The sequence below is a fragment of the Pinus tabuliformis genome, chromosome X (assembly GCF_031772625.1).
Source record: "Pinus tabuliformis cultivar Carrire ecotype Pingquan chromosome X, CPIR1, whole genome shotgun sequence".
NCBI lineage: Eukaryota > Viridiplantae > Streptophyta > Pinopsida > Pinales > Pinaceae > Pinus > Pinus tabuliformis.
In genome coordinates this window covers 551,308,279-551,329,256 of record NC_142308.1, presented here as the reverse complement: position 1 = coordinate 551,329,256, position 20,978 = coordinate 551,308,279, and the positions used below count along the sequence as shown (strand labels likewise).

Genomic DNA, 20,978 nt, shown 5'->3' with positions numbered 1-20,978 from the left:
GAGGTGACATAAGCTGTTTCTAGTAGAGCCGCAACAAGGAAGGCTGACACAGTGCCTGCGTCATCAAGGGTGAGTCGGGAAGAGGCAGCGCAAAGGCAAAGGAAGGCAAGAGAAGCCTCTCGCAGAGCCACGCAGTAGCTGGGAGAGCTGACACAGTTGGCTGAGGAGGCCGGGTTGCAGTGCCGGGATTACGTAGAGCCTAGGAGCTCTCACCTTCAGGTTGCTGGGGTTTAGAAGGCTGCAGGAATATTGCAGAGTGGAGCTGGTGAGGTATTGTAGTCAGAACAGTACCTCATAGAGAAAGGCTAGAGGAGTTGCTATTGAGGGTTTCTAGCCGAGGAATCCGAATCAGTGGTGCGGTTGCACAAGACGATCATAGTACGGGGCATCTCGACAGCGACAGAAGGATTTCCAGGAGGGAAATCGGGACTTAGAGGGAGTCCAGAAGAGAAGTAGAGAGACTCAGTAGGAGTCGAACTGAGAACTTCCAGACGAGAAATAGAGAGACTCAGCAGGAGTCAAACCGAGAACTTCCAGACGGGAAGTAGAGAGACTCAGCTAGAGTTGAACTGAGAACTTCCGGACAGGAAGTAGAGAGACTTAGCCGGAGTTGAACAGAGAACTTCCAGACGAGAAGTAAACGCAGTAGGAGTCGAATAGAGAACTTCCAGGCGAGAAGTAGACTCAACAGGAGTCGAACAAAGAACTTCCAGTCGGGAAGTAGAGAGACTCGGAGGAGTCGACAAGAAGAGCAGAGGGATGGCCATGAATGGGCTGAGGGATGAGGACAGGTTGGATAAGGCATCCAAATTTGTCATCTGGAAGGCCAGGATCCTGTCTGTTCTATGTGCCATGAGTGCACATGTGCCACTTGAGTGGAAGTGGGGAGACATCAAGCTGTAGTCAGATGGACTACAGGCGATGAGGGGCAGGATCCTCGAGGTACCTAGCCTCTTGGATTAGACCTTGCTACAGGAGCCCCGACGAGAAGTAGCAGGATCGGTTGAGTGGGTAGAGACGGATGTGGATGGAGCGGCAGAGAGAGCTACAGTGCAGGAGTCCCGAGACAACTTAGGCTAGCAGGCTGCAGTAGTGCGAGAGGCACAAGAGTGTTGCACCAGTGCAGGATGACACAGAGAGGTGTGCAACGGTGCGAGATGCAGGGAGTTGTTGCAGAGCGTAGAGGTCAGAGAGGGAGCATTTGTCAACGACAGAGGGAGCTTCAGCATCATTGGGTGTTTCTAGCCCACCAGGGAGGTCAGTTACTTACTTCTCAGTAACCGAGTTGCAGTGCAACAGTGGGCAACACGATGCAGCATGATGAGAGGAGGTGCAGTGCGGATGTAGTGCTGGGAGAAAGGACAACAACATGGATGCAGTGGGAGCTGTCGTACAGATGCCGCAGTGGCATTGGTAGAACCATGGGCAGCAGTACAGGATGCAGCAGTGCAGAGAATGTTGGGCAGGAAGGCCTAGCATCAACACAGGGACCCATGTTGGATGATCAGAGTAATACTCAATGAGGAGTATTGCTAGAGCACAGTCCTTGCTAAGAGGGAGTATTGATTTGGGGTAACATCGGATGTGCTCTAGCCACAAAATTTGGTGGAGAGGTTGGGGCACATGAGATCTCCAATACCTAGAAAGGGTTTGGGCAGATTCTAAGCAGTTCAGGAGATATTAAAATAATCAATATTTTTAATGGAGTCCTTAAGTCTAAACTTAGGGAAAATAAAATATTAATGTGTATTAATATGAAACTGTGTTAGAATGGTCCAAAAGACACGGATCAAGCCAGATCTAATCTTAGCCGTTGATTAGGGACTTAATCTTGGCCGTTGATATGTCAACAGGAAAAGAATAAGAGGAGGTTTGAGGGTCACTTGGCGAATACACTAGAGTGATCAGTCGTTCTATTCTCTAGAGCGGGGTTTGCTAAGAGAGATAGAATTAGTGATCGAGAGATGCAGCTGAGGGGCATTTGAGTATAGAGAGATAGAGGGGCAGAGATAGTGACGGGAAAGCAGTGCAGTAGCCAAGGAAAGTGATGCAGAGCTAGCTAGGGCCATGTAGAGGTAGCTGGGAACTGCGTAGAGCCTCATAGAGGCCAGTGTTGTTGACGCAGAGGGCCAGAGGGTTGATGCAGGGCCTCCCAGGGCTGATGCAGACCCATCCGGGGTGACGCAGGGCCAACGTGAGGCAGAGAGGGGTTGACGCAGTCTAGAGAGAGGTTGACGCTGGGGTTTCTGGTGCAGATTGGGGCTGAGTAGTTGTCAGAAGGTTTACCGTGGGTTTCAGCCAAGAGATTTGTCAGAAACTGGAGAGGTATTACTGCCAAGGAAATTCTCTTTGGGTAGACCAGATTCGGCACCCAGATTGTCCTCTGATATTGCTTAATAAGAAAACCCTCAGATAGCTGCACCGGTTTTCCCACATCGGGTTTTTCCGAGGACATTATTCCAAAAATAATGGTGTCATATGGCGTGTTTGTTTCTGTTTCCTTCAGTTGTTGATCTGTAATATGTTGATCATGCACTAGTGTTTATTTTCAGTATTTACATTGTAAATAACTTGTTAAGTAACATAACAAGTGGGAAGGAATAAATCAGATAAAGTGCATGGAGGGTTTCTAACTAAGTAGACTTAGAAACTTCAACATGGTATCAGAGCGTGATTGCAGATCACAGGAGGACTAAAGGACATCAGCCGAGCGGAGCAATAGCAGTAGAAAACAACTGTCCTGAGGTGTCATAAGCTGTTTCTAGTAGAGCAGCAACAAGGAAGGGTGATGCAGTGCCTGCGTTATCAAGGTTGAGCTGGGAAGAGGCATCGCTGAGGCAAAGGAAGGCAAGAGAAGCCTCTCGCAGAGCCACGCAGTAGCTGGGAGGGCTGACGCAGTTGGCTGAGGAGGTCGGGTTGCGGTGCCGGGATTACGCAGAGCCTAGGAGCTCTCAACTTCAGGTTGTTGGGGTTTAGAAGGCTGCAGGAATATTGTAGAGTGGAGCTGGTGAGGTACTGTAGTCAGAACAGTACCTGACAGAGAAAGGCTAGAGTAGTTGCTACTGAGGATTTCTAGCCGAGGAATCCGAATCAGTGGTGCGATTGCACAAGACGATCAAAGTAGGGGGCATCTCGACAGCGGCAGAAGGATTCCAGGAGGAAATTGGGACTCAGAGGGAGTCCAGAAGAGAACTTCCAGACGGGAAGTAGAGAGACTCAGTAGGAGTAGAACCGAGAACTTCGAGAGGGGAAGTAGAGAAACTTAGCAGGAGTCAAACCGAGAACTTCCAGACAGGAAGTAGAGTGACTCAGTAGGAGTCACACCAAGAACTTCTAGACGGGAAGTAGAGAGACTCAGCAGGAGTTGAATTGAGAACTTCTAGACGGGAAGTAGAGAGACTCAGCCAGAGTCGAACAGAGAACTTCCAGACGGGAAGTAGACTCGGCATGGGTCGAACAGTGAACTTCTAGGCGGGAAGTAGACTCAGTAGGAGTCGAACAGAGAACTTCCAGGCGGGAAGTAGATTCAGCAGGAGTCGAACAGAGAACTTCCAGGCGGGAAGTAGAGAGACTCGGAGGAGTCCACAAGTAGAGCAGAGAGATGGCCATGAATGGGTTGAGGGGTCAGGACAGGTTGGATAAGGCATCCAACTTTGTCATCTGGAAGGCCAAGATCCTGTCTGTTCTATGTGCTGTGAGTGCATATGCACCACTTGAGTGGAAGTGGGGAGACATCGAGCTATAGTTAGATGGACTACAGGCGATGAGGGGCACGTTCCTCGAGGTACCCAGCCTCTTGGATTAGACCTTGCTACAGGAGCCCTGACGAGGAGTAGCAGGACTGGATGAGTGGATAGAGACAGATGTGGATGGAGTGGCAGAGAGAGCTACAATGCAGGAGTCCTGAGACAGCTTATGCTAGCAGGCTGCAGCAGTGCGAGAGGCACAGGAGTGTTGCACTAGTGCAGGACGACACAGAAAGGTGTGCAACGGTGCAAGATGCAGGGAGTTATTGCAGTAGCGCAGAGGTCAGAGATGGAGCACTTTTTAGCGGTAGAGGGAGCTTCAACATCATTGGGTGTTTCTAGCCCAACAGGGAGGTCAGTTACTTACTTCTCAGTAACTGAGTTGCAGTGCAGCAGTGGGCAACACGATGCAACATGATGAGAGGAGGTGCAGTGCGGATGCAGTGCTGGGAGAAAGGACCAGCAGCAACACGGATGCAGAGGGAGTTGTCGTACAGATGCAACAATGGCAGTGGTAGAACCATGGGCAGCAGTACAGGATGCAACAGTGCAGAGGATGTTGGGCAGGAAGGCATAGCATCAGCACAGGGACCGATGCTGGATGATCAGAGTAATACTCAATGAGGAGTATTGCTAGAGCACAGTCCTCGCTAAGAGGGAGTGTTGATTTGGGGTAGCATCGGATGTGCTCTAGCCATGAAATTTGGTGGAGAGGTTGGGGCACATGAGATATCCAATACCCATAAAGGGTTTGGGCAGATTCTAAGCAGTTCAGGAGATATTAAAATAATTAATATTTTTAATGGAGTCCCTAAGTCTAAACTTAGGGAAAATAAAATATTAATGTGTATTAATATGAAACTGTGTTAGAATGGTCCAAAAGACATGGATCAAGCCAGATCTAATCTTAGCCGTTGATTAGGGACTTAATTTCGGCCGTTGATATGTCAATAGGAAAAGTATAAGAGGAGGCTTGAGGGTCACTTGGAGAATACACCAGAGTGATCAGTGATTCTATTCTCTAGAGCGGGGTTTGCTAAGAGAGATAGAATTAGTGATCGGGAGATGCAACTGAGGGGCATTTGAGTACAGAGAGATAGAGGGGCAGAGATAGTAACGAGAGAGCAGCGTAGTAGCTAAGGAAAGTGATGCAGAGCTAGCCAGGGTTCACGTAGGGCCATGCAGAGGCAGCAGGGAGCTGCGCAGAGCCTCAGAGAGGCCAGCGTTGCTGACGCCAAGGGCCAAAGCGTTGACGCAGGGCCTCCTAGGGCTGACGCAGGGCCAGCATGAGGCAGAGAGGGGTTGACGCAGTCCAAAGAGAGGTTGACGCTGGGGTTTCTAGAGTAGATTGGGGCTGAGTAGCTGTCGGAAGGTTTATCCGGGGTTTCAGCCAGGAGATTTGTCAGAAACTAGAGAGGTATTATTGCCAAGGAAATTCTCTGTTGGGTAGGCCAGATTCGGCACCCAGATTGTACTCTGATATTGCTTAATAAGAAAACCCTCAGATAGTTGCACCGGTTTTCCCACAATGGGTTTTTCCAGGGACATTAGTTCAAAAATAATGGTGTCATATGGCGTGTTTGTTTCTGTTTCCTTCAGTTGTTGATCTGTAATATGTTGAACATGCACTAGTGTTTATTTTCAATATTTACATTGTAAATAACTTGTTAAGTAACATAACAAGTAGGAAGGAATAAATAAGATAAAGTGCATGGAGGGTTTCTAACTAAGTAGACTTAGAAACTTCAACAACAAAGTTAAATAGAGGGAAGGAGTTTCATTTTGGGCCTTTTGCTAATTTGTGAATTGAACCCTCTTGTATGCTTTAGCTGTTGAGCCAAGTCTACCCCGTGCTGTTTAACACATGAGATTTCCAAGCAGGAATCTCAACTCCATCTTTAGTGGACTTCAAGTGCTACTCTAGGGGAGAACAACCTCATATTTCAAAGATGTTTCGGGAGGAAATTGCAAGTACAATCAGTCACTACTTGGATTAGACTGGGCGCAGAACAAGAGTACACACTTCTTGGGAGAGCCATATTTTGAGCAGGGAAGATTTCGGTATTTTGAAGGCTGATTTCCTTGAGTATTTGCTGAAGATTTCTGGTAATTTGTGGTGCTGGTTTGGGGCCTATCCACTTGGATGAATTTTTCTATTTTGGGCCTGCACAAAGGTTGACTGGCAGGTCCTGCGTAACCTTTGAGGAGTGGAGCTTGTGTGGAAGGAATGAACAAGGGTGGAGAGCTGGGGAGTTATAAAGTAAATTGGTGGAGGATTTCCTCAACATTAGACCCTCATTTGCAGTAAGTTTCCTGGTAGTGCGTTTTAGCTGGTGGAGGGCCAACTGCGCCCTATTTTGTGGGAAATTTGGAGCGCTGGAATTTGGCTGAAAGCTTTCTGGGTTTTTATGGTTTTGTTGAAAAGATCGTACAACGAGTTTTGCAGAATTTTCTGAGCACTCTAGAAGGTTCAAACACAGGTTCCACTTCAGCTAGAGCAGCAAAATTACTGGGCCAGCGCAGGGGTTGGAGGACAAGCACTCTGTAGCATTTGGGGCAGCACCATTTCTCACCTGGGACTTGTCTAGTTTGCTTTAGCAAGCCCACGTGCACTTTCTCTAACTCATTGTACTCATTCCATGATATAATAAAAAGTGGCTCAGATTAGTTTGGAGTAAATTGTTGGCGTGCTGATACTTCTGCTGTGTTTTTTATTTTTGGTTGCATGTTGAAAATTTATGGCTGCTATCACTTGATATTTCCTTTAGGAATATTGCATCAAGCAAACTATATATCACACAATGCACAACCAAAAGAACCCCAAAAATGAGTTTGCTTCTCCTATTTATAATTGCTTCCCCTTCTCTTCCTTGTGGGCCCACTAGTTCGAACTCCCCTTTTGCCTCCGTCCACTTGTGGTGCGAATTTCTCCAAGGGGTTCGATTTCCCTCTTTGGGTGGCCCCTACAACCCCCCAACTTAAATTTTTCATTTTTTCCTAAGATTGTCACCTGTCCTTGGCAAAATTTAATTTTTTCCTCCAACCCTTTTCTCCTAAGTCAAAACATTTGTCAATTACTAAAATTTTAAAATTGTGAATTCTCCTTAGCAAAATTATTGGTTGGGGACACGACATACCCTTTTAGGTTCCCTCACTTTTTGATTTTATTGTCCATATTTCTTTCTTTTATTAATTTTAGATTTTAGAATTGCTTGGGATATTTTATAGGCATTTTGTTGTCAAAGACTGTACTCTCTAGTTCCTCTGGACCTATTTTGATTATTCAGGGATATTCGTATAATTTCATTTCTTCTCTAGTTAGTAACTTGGTCCATTTGTTAATAAATATTTTGGAAAGGCTGAAAACTTTATTTTACGTCAATCATGAGAAAATCACCAAGTGTCCCGAGCATTCCTGAGTCAAACTCTGCTCAACCATGCTACCAAGCCACATTAATTTGTTGCTGAGTCTGATTCTCTGCTGCCTAGTCATGCTCACCAGCAATGAGTCTGGTGATGCTTGTGGGTGAATGAAAAAACTTGCTAGCATCAAATATAGTTGCCGAAAAGGAAAAGAAAATCTGTCATTTTGAACAATTTCCGCAGCCAAGTTTTTGTAGAATCTGAGTTGAACTTTTACAATTCAGCCTCTCCAAGTTTTTTTGCCGAGCTGATTTTTTCAACATTGTTTTAGATATGTTGAATATATTACTCGCTACATGTTTGAAAACCTCTTTTTTTGGATTGAGTTTGTAAAGCTTTTTTATCTGGCATCAAACTTGCTTTATTCTTCTCACCTATTATATTGCTGCTCAAAGCTGCCATGCATGAATCTGTGTTGATTTATCTCCATTTGATAATGATAGATATTACAATGCAGTTTTCTTTGTAAAAGAGATTGTTGGTGCAAACTTTGTGTTGAAGGTGCTTATATTCTTACAAACATAAAAGTTTCATATTGATAATGGAGATGAGCTTTCTTATTTTGAAATGCAGGATCTTTTGGGCACTTTCAGGCAAGTAAATCTGGTGTGCATAAAGGAGGATTGCCCTCGCCTGCTGTGACTGCTGGGTTTGTGGCTACAAGAATATCTGTAAAAGTTTCACCTATCTGTTTCTTTTTTTTTGTAGTTATGTCAGACAACAAATTTTCTAAATGTTTTACTATAAGCTAGCTTGCTTGATATCTTCTTTTTATTTCGTTACAGGATTTTCCTTATATGATTTGCAAACAAAGAAAATGGTTATTGTAGGATTCAATTGTGGCTTCTTTGCTTCTCTCAACCTGATAGGAAATCTTGTTTACTTAAGACTCCTTTCCATAGGGGCATGCAATATTTATCTTCTGAGGGGAATCATATGTTAAATTGTGTTCTCAGGTAACTTCTCTTAATCTTGAAGTGGTGAGGGCACTTGCAAAAGGTAGGAGTTTTACTATTCTAATGCTTCCATATCTTGTTTATTCCCTTCTCTTTTGGTACATATAAAATGATGAATGCTATCAGCTCCATAATTAACATTAAAGAAAAAGAAAGAAACTTTTGAAACCTAATAATCTGTTCAAAAATTGATAAAATTTTGAGTAGTTTTGTTCCTTGCATTTTTCTCATGCTTGGATAGCTGTATTTTGGATTTTCTGATCAATTTTTGCCACAGAAGAACTTGTTCAAGATCTTGGAAATTCCACATGTTAATGAAAAAACAATCATAATACAAGTGGATTTGAGGATTTCACAAAGATGGACGCTTTGGCAAAATAACTCTTATTACCAATAAATGAGATTATAAATTAACAAAATAGGCAAAATAGGCAACATGTCATCCACAAAAGCTTTGAGGCTAAGTTAAGAAAATTATTTTTCAAAATTTACATTGGATCAACCCCAAAAGAGGCAATCATGCTACAACAAAGAGGCCCAAGAGGGCTGTTTTGATCTCTATTGACCAAACATTCCACTTGTGTCTTCATGGATGGCATGCTTGAAAAATCAGCTCTCTCTTGGTAGTGCAACGACTTCATTTGACCAAATTTTGACCTTCAAATGAATTGGGTTTAAAGTTGGCCGCTATGGCCAGTGGACGACTTTCTTGGGTGACTTCTTCTTGCTTGAATTTGGATTAATTTTGCTTGGAACCTTCTCACTATTGAAAGATGTAACTAGTTTTTGTTTTCATAATTGTACCTCTATGTATTTTATGTAAAAAGCAAAAAGAAGAAAAAGAAAGAGACTTATTTTATTTTATTTTCAAGCATGGGTTTCATGCTCAAAAGAATTATTATTATTATTAAATAAGCATGTTCTTCGTGCTTCTAGGTTTTGTTGAGTCAAAGAGTCAAAGTCCTATTTGAACCTCTTGAATATTGATTTTTGTAGCTTGGGAGGTACTCCAAGCCTGGAGGATCGAGGGTTTGGAGGAAGGAGCTCCACAAGTGGTCTTGTGGGCTTGAAACCCAAGCTTGGGGTTTTTCACCCATCGATGTTGGGGATAAAACCATGGAGATATTTTGACATGTGATGGATGAGGATGATAGTGCACGTCGAGACGAATCCAACGCATCGAAAATCATCTGATTCCGAGTTGTGGTTGAAGAGATATGGGCAAATTATCCAGAGAAGTCAAGTCGGCCTTGACATGAGGTGGCCCTTTGATGGGATAGACGTTGCCCTAGAGACTTGTATAAAAAGAGGTGAGTTAGACCTCATTTGAGAGAAATCCAAGTGCATCCAAATCAAAGGAAGAGCTCTGAAATTGGACAGAGAAGGAGGCAGCTAGGACGCAAGTGTTGGAGCTCGAGTTTTGAGGGAGGATACTTCTGTTGAAGGTGCAGATTTTTTAGCAGCAGAGCCACAACTCTAAGGCACCTTGCATGGAGGCAAGGAGGATGATTTAGGGCAGTTTATCCCTTGAATGGAGTGCGAGTTTCTTGCAGGTCCTAGCCGCAGTTAAAGGTAAGGTTTTTGGAGTATTTTCTGTGTGTGTTTGTGTGTGGGATCTCTGCTACAAGTGGCCGCAGACTGTTGTAGCAAACAACAGGTGATTGGAGAAGGGTTGGGGGTCATGAGGCCTTGTGGAGGAGGCTCTCAAGAGGCTGCATTCATCTCCAAGAACAACGCAGGTGTACAGAGGGTGGTGACACTCCAAACAACAGTTTTCTTGTGCCTTGAGGTAGCCCTAGGTTGTTGTAGCAAGTTGTACACAATTGGGTGGTTTTGTGAGGTTTCTAAGACCTACAATAGTGCTGGGAGAAGACGTAGAAGGGACAAGGTTGGACAAGGAAACAGTGGGTTTGGAGCTGTGGTTTAGGGATGTTGTATGCGCTAACCAGTTTTATGCATGCACAAAAATCGAAGGCAAGGTGGCGGCAACAGAGAGTTGCAGATGTCATCTTGATTTGATGATTGGATGCTAGAGGATGAGGGTCCTAGGAGAGGACATGTTGAGAAGTCTTTTGGCAAGCCAAGAGGAGGGTTTCCTAGGTGTGAGGATATCCTAGCTAGAGGCAGATGCTACAACAAGATTGGTCACTCGTGGTTTCTTGGAGGGCAGCGTGAGAGTGGACCAAGTGTGGACATTGGATTGGGGATTTATGTCTGCTGGAGGACAGCGTGATAGTGCCCAAGTTGGAGCCTGGTGTGCAACATCTTCATGGACTTAGGTGGTTGCTAGAATGGTAATTGTTGAGTTCAAGGTTTGATAAGCCAAAGGAGCAGTTGAGCAGCCCTAGACTTGTGTGTGGAGAAGGACTTCTACAACAGATGATGGGAAGTCCTCTAAGCACGTGTTCATTGTGGGAGATGGACATCTTGCAGTGATAGGTGGCAGCCCTTCGTGCCCTATGTTGGTCTTCATTGGAGCAGTGCAGGAAGACTATAGTGGGCTGAAGTCCCTGAGTAGCTGAGGAGCAGCAGTGGGCAGATTGAGAGTTGTTCACAAACGAAGTTGTGAACAACTCGACATGAGTCTCGATGTGTTGTGCCCTTGATGGACTAAGGCACAACTAGTGAGCAGATTGGAGAGTCGAGGTTCAGTGGCCAAATGGACTTGGATCGTTGATAGAGGCAATGCTACAGATCGAGAGCCGAAGGACTGGGCAAGTATAGGGTACGACCAAGGCAGTTCTGAGGAGCTCTACATTAGCTGGACGGTCAGAGTATCTTGTTGAGGGCAGATGGACTGACACCAAGCCCCAATTTTGTATTCTTGTACTAGTGGATATTTGAGGGCCATTATCCCTGGTACGGGAGCCTTAGACTGTTGTATTATTCAGTTTGATTAATATAACAAAGTTGGGTTATTGTACAAAATTTTAAAAAGTTGTTTATATTCTGTGCATGTGTGATTTACTGCTGTTTATATTCCGCTATGCAAAGTAGTTTCATTGTGATTCTTAGTTTGGGAGCGTTAGAGATTTAAGATTCTATCCCAAACACCAAGATCGTGGAAAGACAACATTGAAAAGAAAAAGGAAAAACAAAATTTAATATGTAATTTTGGGTCAAAAACCCCTCTAGATGCTAAGTTGGCGTACATGACAAGTCAACCCTGCCCCAATTGACATGTTTGTTCGCACCCCTCTTGACAATATAAATAGAATATGATATGAGCTCATTTGGATACACACTTAGATATATTTTGATATGAAATTTTGTAGAATAAGAGAGATGAAGTGGAGGGACAAAGTCTGAAATGGAAGAAGAGTTTCTTTTTGAGATGGAATATGTGAAAATTCTGCTTTGGTACTTCTCTTGTTGTTGATATCTTGATGATGAATTTGTTGAGTAGAATGGAAGGTTTGACTTGGCATCTAGAGGTGGGAGTTCTTCTGTGATCATGGGTCTTGGATGTCTCACTTTGATCTGATTTATAAGAAGAAATTTTGACCGTATTTTCCCCTAGGAGAGGGGTTTTCCCTTGGGTTTTTGCCATAATCCAATGTTGAATAAGATGGTGGGGAGTTTACTGTCATCCTCGCTAGAAATTTCCTGTCCTCAAGCAATTTTAGTCCTGGATGTTGCAAAATTTGCTCCCCCTCCCAAGTAGCATCCTCTAGGAGTAAATCCTTCCACCGTACAAGGTATTCTTTGATGACTCTGCTTCTCAATCATCTCCCTTGCACCTCCAATATCTCCACATGAATTAACAGTAAGTGCCCCTCTTCATCCAAGGGAGGCAACTCAGATGTAGTAGTAACTTGCTGTCCCACCGCCTTCTTCAGGCAAGACACATGAAAGACATGGATTTTGCTCCCCTCCAAAAGCTCTAGCTCATATGTAACCTCTCCTACCCTCTTGATAATATTTTAGGGCCCATAAAACCGAGACTTAAGTTTTTCTGCTCCCTTCCACTTGAGGGAAGACTGTCTGCATGGTTGTAAGCATAAGTAGACCAGGTCTCCCAAATCGAAGCTCCTCTCTACCCAGTGTCGGTTTGCATCAAATTTTTCCTGTTCTGAGCGATGCACAAGTTGTCCTTGAGTGCTTTGAGGATATCTTGGCACTCTTGGACCTAATCTTTGGCCATGCAGGCTCGGCTGTCACCAAACTCCTCATTTGCAAAGGATAATACATTGTAGCCATACAACACTTTCAATGGCGACATCCCTATCGACATGTGGTACAAAGTGTTGTAACAATACTCGCCTAATTGCAACCACTTCACCCACGTTCTCTGCTGGCCTGCTACATAGTTCCTCAAGTACCCGTCAAACCACTTATTCATGAGCTCTGTTTGCCCATCCGTCTGTGTGTGATAGCTATTACTAGGGGTGAGCTCTGTCCCTACCAACCGGAATAGCTCTTGCTAGAATCCTCCCATAAACCTGCTATTGCAATCACTGACTTTGGTCTTGGGTAGACCATGCAACCTGAAAATCTCCTTGAAAAGCAACTCTTCCACATGAGATACTGAGCTCCTGGAAGGAATCACAAAGAAATGGGCATATTTAGTCAGCCAGTCTACCACCACATACGCACAATCCTTGCCTTGCATTGAAGGCAACCTTGTCATGAAGTCCATGGAAACACTCTCCCACTTCCGCTCAGGAATGGGGAGTGGATGCAACAGTCTTGCTGGGTGTGTATGTTCATCCTTGTTTTGCTGACAAATGCTGCACTCTTGTACATACCTCAAAACATCCTCCTTGAGGCCCTTCCAAGAGAACCTCTCCCTGACTGCCCTGTAAGTTTTGAGATAACCCGGATGGCCTACTAGTGGGGAATCATGTATTACCTGTATCACCTTATTCTTCAGCTATGACTCCGGTACCAAATAAATCTTGTCCTTATAATAAATAATATCTTGCACCACCCTGTATCTGCCATCTGCTACCTGCCCATCTAAGATCTCACAAGCCAACATGTTTTTAGAGTACTCCACCAGAAGTTGGGACTTCCAGTCCAAGGTAGTGTCCATGAAAGAATATGTCATAGGCCTCCTAGATAGTGCATCAACAACTACATTGTTCTTCCCTTTGACATATTCGATCTTGAAGTCATAAGCTTGCACCTTGCTCACCCATTTCCGTTGCCGATCATTAGTCCCTTCTAGTCTAAGAAGAAATAGAGGCTGTTGTGATCAGTTTTAACTTTAAATCGATTAGCAACCAAATATGGCCTAAACTTGGCCAAAGCATGCATGATGGAAAGCATCTCTTTGTCATAGATAGAGTAATGCCACTTATAATCAAGGAGCTTCCTTCTCTCGAAAGCGATAGGGTGACAATTCTGCATTAGTATTGCTCCAATCCCGTCACATGAAGCATCACAATCCAACATAAATGGTTGAGAAAAATCAGGTAAAGCAAAAACAAGAGAAGTGCTCATTACCTCTTTCATCCGTGTAAAATCCTTCTCCGTTGCGTTTGACCATACAAAGGCATCCTTCTTGGTCAAATCTGTAAGTGGTGTCGCCAACTGGGAGAATCCTTTGACAAACCATTTGTAATAAGTGCAAATACCCAAGAATCCCTCCACAACGTCACATTCTTAGGAGTAGGCTAGTCAATGATGGCATAGATCTTCTCTTGGTGCACATGCACTCTATCTCCACCAATCACGTGCCGTAGATAGAGCATCTCAGTTAGCCCAAACTCACACTTGTGAAGTTTAGCATAGAACTGTTGCTCATCCAGTATCCTCAACACCTCCAAGGGTTGTAGGTGTTCCTCTCATGTCATGCTGTATATTAGAATGTCATCGAAGAAGACAAGCACAAATTTGCGCAAGGCTACCAAAAAGTAGCTGGGGCGTTGGTCAGCCCAAAAGGCATAATCAAAAACTTGTAGTGGCCATAATGACGCTTGAAGGGCGTCTTCAAAATGTCTTGCTCTCTGACCCTAATTTGATGGTAGCCCGAGCGAAGATCAATCTTAGAGAAATATATGGCACCTTTCATCTCAAACATCAATTCATCAATTCTAGGAATATGGTATCGATTTTTGATGGTCTTCTTATTAAGTGCCTTGTAATTGATACACATTTGGAGGGACCCATCTTTCTTCTCAACCAACACCACTGATGAGGCAAATGGGCCAGAGCTGGGGTGAATGTGGCCTAGTGCGAGTAGCTCCTGTATGGTTTTCTCTATCTCGTCCTTGTATGCTCTGGGGTGCCTGTAGGGAGTAGTAATGACTTCCTGAACTCCCTCCTCCAACTCAATGATGTGCTCAAAGCCCCTGTCAGGTGGTCTCCCTGAAGACCTTCTGATACTTTTGCAGTAAGGCTACTATATCAGACGGATACTGCCAATCTTCTCCCCTCTTTTTTGATATCTTGCACTCAATTGCCCACACAATGTCCCCATGGTAGAAAATGGCCTCCATCCTATTGGATGTGACTGTCTTGGTCGGGTAAGTGTGCATGCCCCTCAACACTACCTTCTTGCCATCCTGCATGAACTCCATCTCCATCTATTGGTAATCTATGGTATATCGTCCAATAAAGATGAGCCACTGAACCCCCAACACAACGTCGCTGTCATGCACGTTGGTCACAATAAAATCATCTATGACAGAATAATTCCCCATCGTCAAAGTCATCTTGGGGATCATTCGGTTACACTGCATGAATTTGTTCCCTAGTATGGAAATGGAGAATCCATTAAATTTTGTGGTGGACAACCCTGTCCTGGACAATGTTGCATGACTCGTACTCGTATAAGACGCATCATAGCATTGACTCGTTGACTCGTATAAGACTCAGGAACGACCCTTATAAGACTCGTATAAGAGTTGTCAAAATACAAAAAATGTTAGAATATGGTAAATTTGAAGCACAAAAAAGAAACAAATGACAATTCCAATCCTTATAAGTTATAAAAACCACAATATATGCAATAATTCATAACATCATCTCATATCTATAAAAGTACAACATAACATATTCGATTTTTGTAAGCAAAACTTTTAGATACTGAATAAGAAAAGGACTCATGATTCCATTAATAAAATAAATAATGTCAGCAAGTTCAAAATTCAAATACATATGTTCTCATAAGTTCATAACGATCTTGAGTCTCATCACTCATGGATGACTATGCCTACAATAAACCCTCTTGGAGTTAGTGCTAACATCGGAAGGCTGAAGCAACTGTGAGGCAGGTGTCTTTGGAGTCTCCATTTGAGAGGGCAAACTAGAGAGATCCTCAGTCTCTTCATCAAGCCAACTCAAATAAGGGGAATCCTCCTCCACAACCCAATCAGACTCTAAATCAATAGTATCCAATAAAATTGGATTTTTATCCTTTGGTTGCACTTATTTTGTGAGCATTCGAAGGTTGTGGTAGATGAAAACCAACTTCTCCAACCTCTCATGCTCCGACCTCGTTTTCTTTTTGTTGTGGATGTGCTCAAACACTGACCAATTGCGCTCACAAGAAGAAGCACTGCAGGGTTGACTCAGAACTTTGATGGCGAATTCTTGTAATTGTGGTGCCTTAGTGCCACAATCTATCCACCAATGAGCTATAAAAAAATAACAACAACAAAGATTATCATTTTGCAATGCCAAACATATAAAAGAGAACTAGCAAAATTACAAGCTAAGTTCTAACAATTTCCACTTACTGTGAAAATTCATTAAACGCGAGAATCCTTACTGCAGCAACTGATATTTCTCCTACTTGTTAGATTTACATGAACAAGTTATTTGCAGTTTCCTACGACAAACATCGAAATACATACACTGCAGCCTACACCAATTATATAATATGCTGAAACGAGAAACTGAACAATAGAGAAAGATACACACAAATGACACAGTTGTTTTTGGACAAATGTCCTCGGAAAAACCCAATGCGGGAAAACTGGTGCAATAGATCTGAGATTTTTATTATTAAGCTGAAGTATTTCTGAATACAACTTCTGGATGCCTTTTCGACAATCCAGTTACAAAGAATATCACTCGGCAGGAGAAATTAGTGAGATTACCTCACTCTACACTACAAGTCCCCGCTGATTCGGCAGCTGGACCAATGAGCCCCTGACTACTTCTGTGCTATCCCTGCGTGGGCCCTACGTCAGCCTCTAAGGCATTGCGTCACCTCTGCTGGGAATCAATTTTCCCTTTGGAGCTGATTCCAGCCCTCCTGACTCAGAATATCCAGCTCCTTAGCAAATTTCGAACTTCTTCTTAGGAAGCTCTGTGTGGGGCCTGTGTGAGCCCTTCCTGGCTCTGTGTCACCCTCTCTGGGCTCTGTGCTACCTCCTCTGTGTGTCTCTCTGCCTCTCTGTTGAGTATCCTTGGCTCCGGAGAAGATCCTCCAGCCAAAACTCCCTTTGCCCCTCTCTGCGTGATCACTACAAATCACTGCGTTGCCTCTAGCTTCAGCAATTCGATCTGACTGATCAACTCTCTGTGTGTCTTCCAAATGACCCTCAAGCCTCCTTAAATAATCTTCTCGTTGACATTCAATGGCCCAGATTAGAAGCTAATCAATGGCTAAGATCATTTCTGCTTGATCCTCGTCTTCTTCTAGAAGTTACACCCACAGTTAGATTAATACCCATTAATTATTTTAATTTCCTAAGTTTAGACTTAGGGTCCCATTAAAAATAATTAATTATTTTAATAAAACTGTCTCCGGGTGGAATTTCCCAAAACGCTTTCTGGGTTCTTTGGAATACATGTGCCCAAGCCTCCCTGCAAAATTTGAGACTTAGAGCACATCCAATGCTACTAGAAATCAACACTTCCTTTTAGTGAGGAATGTGGTCTAGCAATGCCTCCCATTGAAGCATCACTCGGACTTCATAACATCATCCTTTGCGCTGCTGATATTTGACATGCTGTCCACCAACTATTGCACTGCTGCTGACCCTACCATTGTCAAAACTACATCCGTACTACAGCTTCCTCTGCATCCGTGCTAGTGCTGGCACTGCACTGCCAACTGCTCTTGCACTGCAAGCTGTTGCTGCTATTGCATCTACAAAGAAAAACATCCCAAATTACTGAACAAGTGTTCAACATAGATGCATCTCGATGCTGAAGATCTGATTGCTGCGAGTCCCACGCTGTCCCTCTGAAGCCACTGTGATGCTGCTGCTATTGCACTGTGCCTCCCTGCACTGCTACAACTTTGCACTATGTTGCTCAAATTTGGCATTCTAGCCACTGCATCTGTTGCTCCAACACTCCTTTGCATCATTTGACACTAAGTCCATCCTGCTACTATTGATTTGGGCTCCCGTAGCAAGGAATTGATTCGAGAGGTGGGCTCCTCAAGGATCCTGCCCATCTGTAGCTCTTTCGAACTACAACTTCAAATCAGCCCACCTCCCTCCTGGAGGTATCTTATCTGTCATGGAAAACTCCTCCTCGATCTTCGCGGGTGCAACCTTCAGATCGTGCATCTCATCTTTGTCCTTCTTCCTGAGAGGACACTGTGTTGCGTAGTGACCCATTTCACCACACTTGAAGCATTTTATCTTCGAGACTTTCTTCTTCCGCCTCCGCTGCTCCTGTTGCCCCTTGGATGCAAGGGCTGCATTCTCATCCTCCTCCTCGGGCTTCGACCCACTGCTGTTGCTTTCGTCAAGCTTACATTTGACCAAGTCTCTCCTCATCTCCTGTTCCTTTAGAGCTGCCCACATCTCATCCCAATTTGGGAAAGTTGCCCTGCCTAGGATACTCTAGACAAAGACTTGCCACTCATCTGAGACAGAATTGAGGGCTAGTCTAACCAACTCGGACCCTCGAGGTGTAGACCCCATAGCTGCTAACTCGTTCCGGGTCTCTTGAAGCTTCGTGAGGAACGAATCTTTGCGCTCCCCCTTCTGCATCTGTGCAGGTCTCAGTTTCCGCTCTAAGTACATCTTCCGCTGCTCAGAAGATCCCTAATATAGCGTAGACAACGCATCCCACATCTCCTTAGTGGTCCCTCTGCTAGCGATGTGACAGACCACATGATCCTTCACTCCATCGAGGACCATTCTTTTTACCTTCGCCATTTTTGCTCGGTACTTCTTCAGCGGATTTAGATTTGCAGGCTCAACCACCACGCTGTCGACATAGGTCTTGAGAGAATGCTTATCTAGAAGGAATGACATTCTTTCCTTCCAGATGACGTAGTTGGATGCCCCATCCAACTTGTCCTGATCTCTCAGCCCACTGGTAGCCATCTCTGCGATGAAAATGTCGAACTACTTCTCTCTACTTCCTACTGTTGCTGCTCAGCCAATAAGAGAATGAACTTGGCGGGAATGCTACTGAGGAAAAATTCCCTCACTATGCTTCTCTTCTCTCTTCTGACGTCTTTCTGCTTAGCAAAACGGCCTGCAGAAAAACTGTTTCCCACCAGCTCTTCCTCACGCTGAGGCTCAGCTCTACTCCCTCTGTCACGGAAAAATCTCGATTTGCAAGCCCTTCCTCTCTATTGACTCACTTAGAGAGAGACTGCCTCGAAAATTAGCCCTCCTGGCTTGGACTGCGCAAACCCCTCTGGGGATTCGAACTGCTGCCTCCTGCAGCGATTTCGATCTCCTTTTCTGCTCAGTGCTGGGATCTCTGGCATTGTTCTTCTTGCTTCACCTGCACTGCTCTGATACCATGTGAAAATTCCTTAAACCCGAGAATCCCTACTACAACAACTGATGATATTTCTCCTACTTGTTAGATTTACATGAACAAGTTATTTGCAGTTTCCTACGACAAACATCGAAATACATACACTGCAACCTACACCAATTAAATAATATGCTGAAACAAGAAACTGAATAATAGAGAAAGATACACACAAATGACAGTTGTTTTTCGACAAACGTCCCCAGAAAAACCCAATGCGGGAAAACCGGTGTAGCAGATCTGAGGGTTTTTATTATTAAGTTGAAGTATTTTTGAATACAACTTCTGGATGCCTTCCCGACAATCCAGTTACAGAGAATATCACTCGGCAGAAGAAATTAGTGAGATTACCTTACTCTACACTGCAAGTCCTGGCTGATCCGACAGCTGAACCAACGAGTCCCCGACTACTTCTGCGCTGCCCCTGCGTGGGCCTTGCGTTAGCCTCTAAGGCACTGTGTCACCTCTGCTGGGAATCGATTTGCCCTATGGAGCTGATTCCAACCCTCCCGTCTTAGAATATCCAACTCCCCAACAAATTTCGAACTTCTGCGTAGGAAGCTCTACGTGGGGCTCTGCATCACCCTTCCTAGCTCTACATCACCCTCTCTGGCCTCTACGTTGCCTCCTCTTTGTGTCTCTCTGCCTCTCTGCTGAGTATCCTTGGCTTCGGAGAAGATCCTCCGGCCAAAACTCCCTCTGCCCCTCTCTACGTGATCACTACAAATCACTGTGCTGCCTCTAGCTTCAACAGTTCGATCTGACTGATCAACTATCTGTGTGTCTTCTAAATGACCCTCAAGCCTCCTTAAATAATCTTCTCGTTGACATTCAACGGTCCATATTAGAAGCTAATAAATGGCTATGATCATTTCTCCTTGATCCTCGTCTTCTTCTAGAAGTTACACCCACAGTTAGATTAATACCCATTAATTATTTTAATTTCCTAAGTTTAGACTTAGGGTCCTATTAAAAATAATTAATTATTTTAATAAAACTGTCTCCTGGTGGAATTTCCCAAAACACTTTTTGGGTTCTTTGGAATACATGCCCCCAAGCCTCCCTGCAAAATTTGAGACTTAGAACACATCCGATGCTACTAGAAATCAACACTTACAAGGCATTTTCTTGTCCTTGAGATGTTGGCTTGAGCTAAACCCAAACATGCTAGATGATTCCTTGTACATATCTCGTTATATGTTGATTTTGTCCTGAATATCTTGATTCGGGAACATTTGCTCAATGCATATAATGACACCTCTCATCACCTCGGGATCTGTTTGAATGTTAGACCCCTCATTATAGAATAAGCTCATTGAGATATGCTCCTGTTGCATGCAATGGTGAATGTAGTTGCCTGTCCCCCCTAGAATCAATAATTTGCCATATAGGGAGATATTTAGATTCATTTCCCTTATAGAAAGTCTTGATGGCCTCTTTGGCCCTGTCCATTCCCTCATAAATATATCCCATTGCAGGTTTCTCTCCATCCATCAATCTCAAGAATTTCACAAGGGGATCAGTGAAGCTGATGATCTCAGTGACTTTGTCCCACAAACTATCACCAAAGACATATGCTTTCACAGACAATGCTTTTGGTTTTGTGCTATCTTTCCAAAATACCCATTACTGACTACAAAACATTCTTCTGAAAGCTTTGTACTCATACAAAAGGCTTTGGAGGGAAAGAAAGTTTGCAGCAAACTGTGTGATAATTGGGTGACTAAGCTCACCATTCCCTCATAAGGTTCAACACCCAAGCATGATTATAAATATACTTGGTAATTTGCTTGCATTCTTGCACAACATCTTGCACCCACTCCAACTTCCCAATGTCCACTGGCATCAAGTCTATGCAATGGGCAGCACATGGAGTCCAAAAAATGGTGGGATATTTGGCACAAGGCAACCTTCCAACTGCCACAGAATTTGCTGCGTTGTCCATGATTGCTTGGACAACATTTGTAACCCCAACTTCCTCATCACATCAGCCAACAATGTAAAAGTCAATTGTGCATATTTTACATTTGCAGATGCATCAATGGATTTTAGGAACATGGCTCCTTTAGGGCAAGCTACAACAAAATTTATTATTGTTCTACCCCTTTGATTTGTCCACCCATCAGACATAATTGTACAATCTGTAAATTTCCATGAGCTTTTAATGCTT

The 20,978-nt window shown here is 43.9% G+C and overlaps 1 protein-coding gene across 4 annotated transcripts in view; it reads left to right on the top strand.

The window, feature by feature from the left end:
* Positions 1–20,978, top strand: part of LOC149141185 (Amino acid kinase family protein) — a 389,974-nt gene that overhangs the window by 67,960 nt on the left and 301,036 nt on the right. For 3 of the 4 annotated variants that reach the window (XM_089448274.1, XM_089448272.1, XM_089448273.1), the window contains exons 3-4: positions 7,743–7,840; positions 8,126–8,168. In XM_089448274.1, coding sequence (XP_089304400.1) covers positions 7,743–7,840; positions 8,126–8,168 — 141 coding nt within the window. The remainder of the gene's footprint in view (positions 1–7,742; positions 7,841–8,125; positions 8,169–20,978) is intronic. The other variant, XM_089448275.1, reaches the window with a different exon arrangement.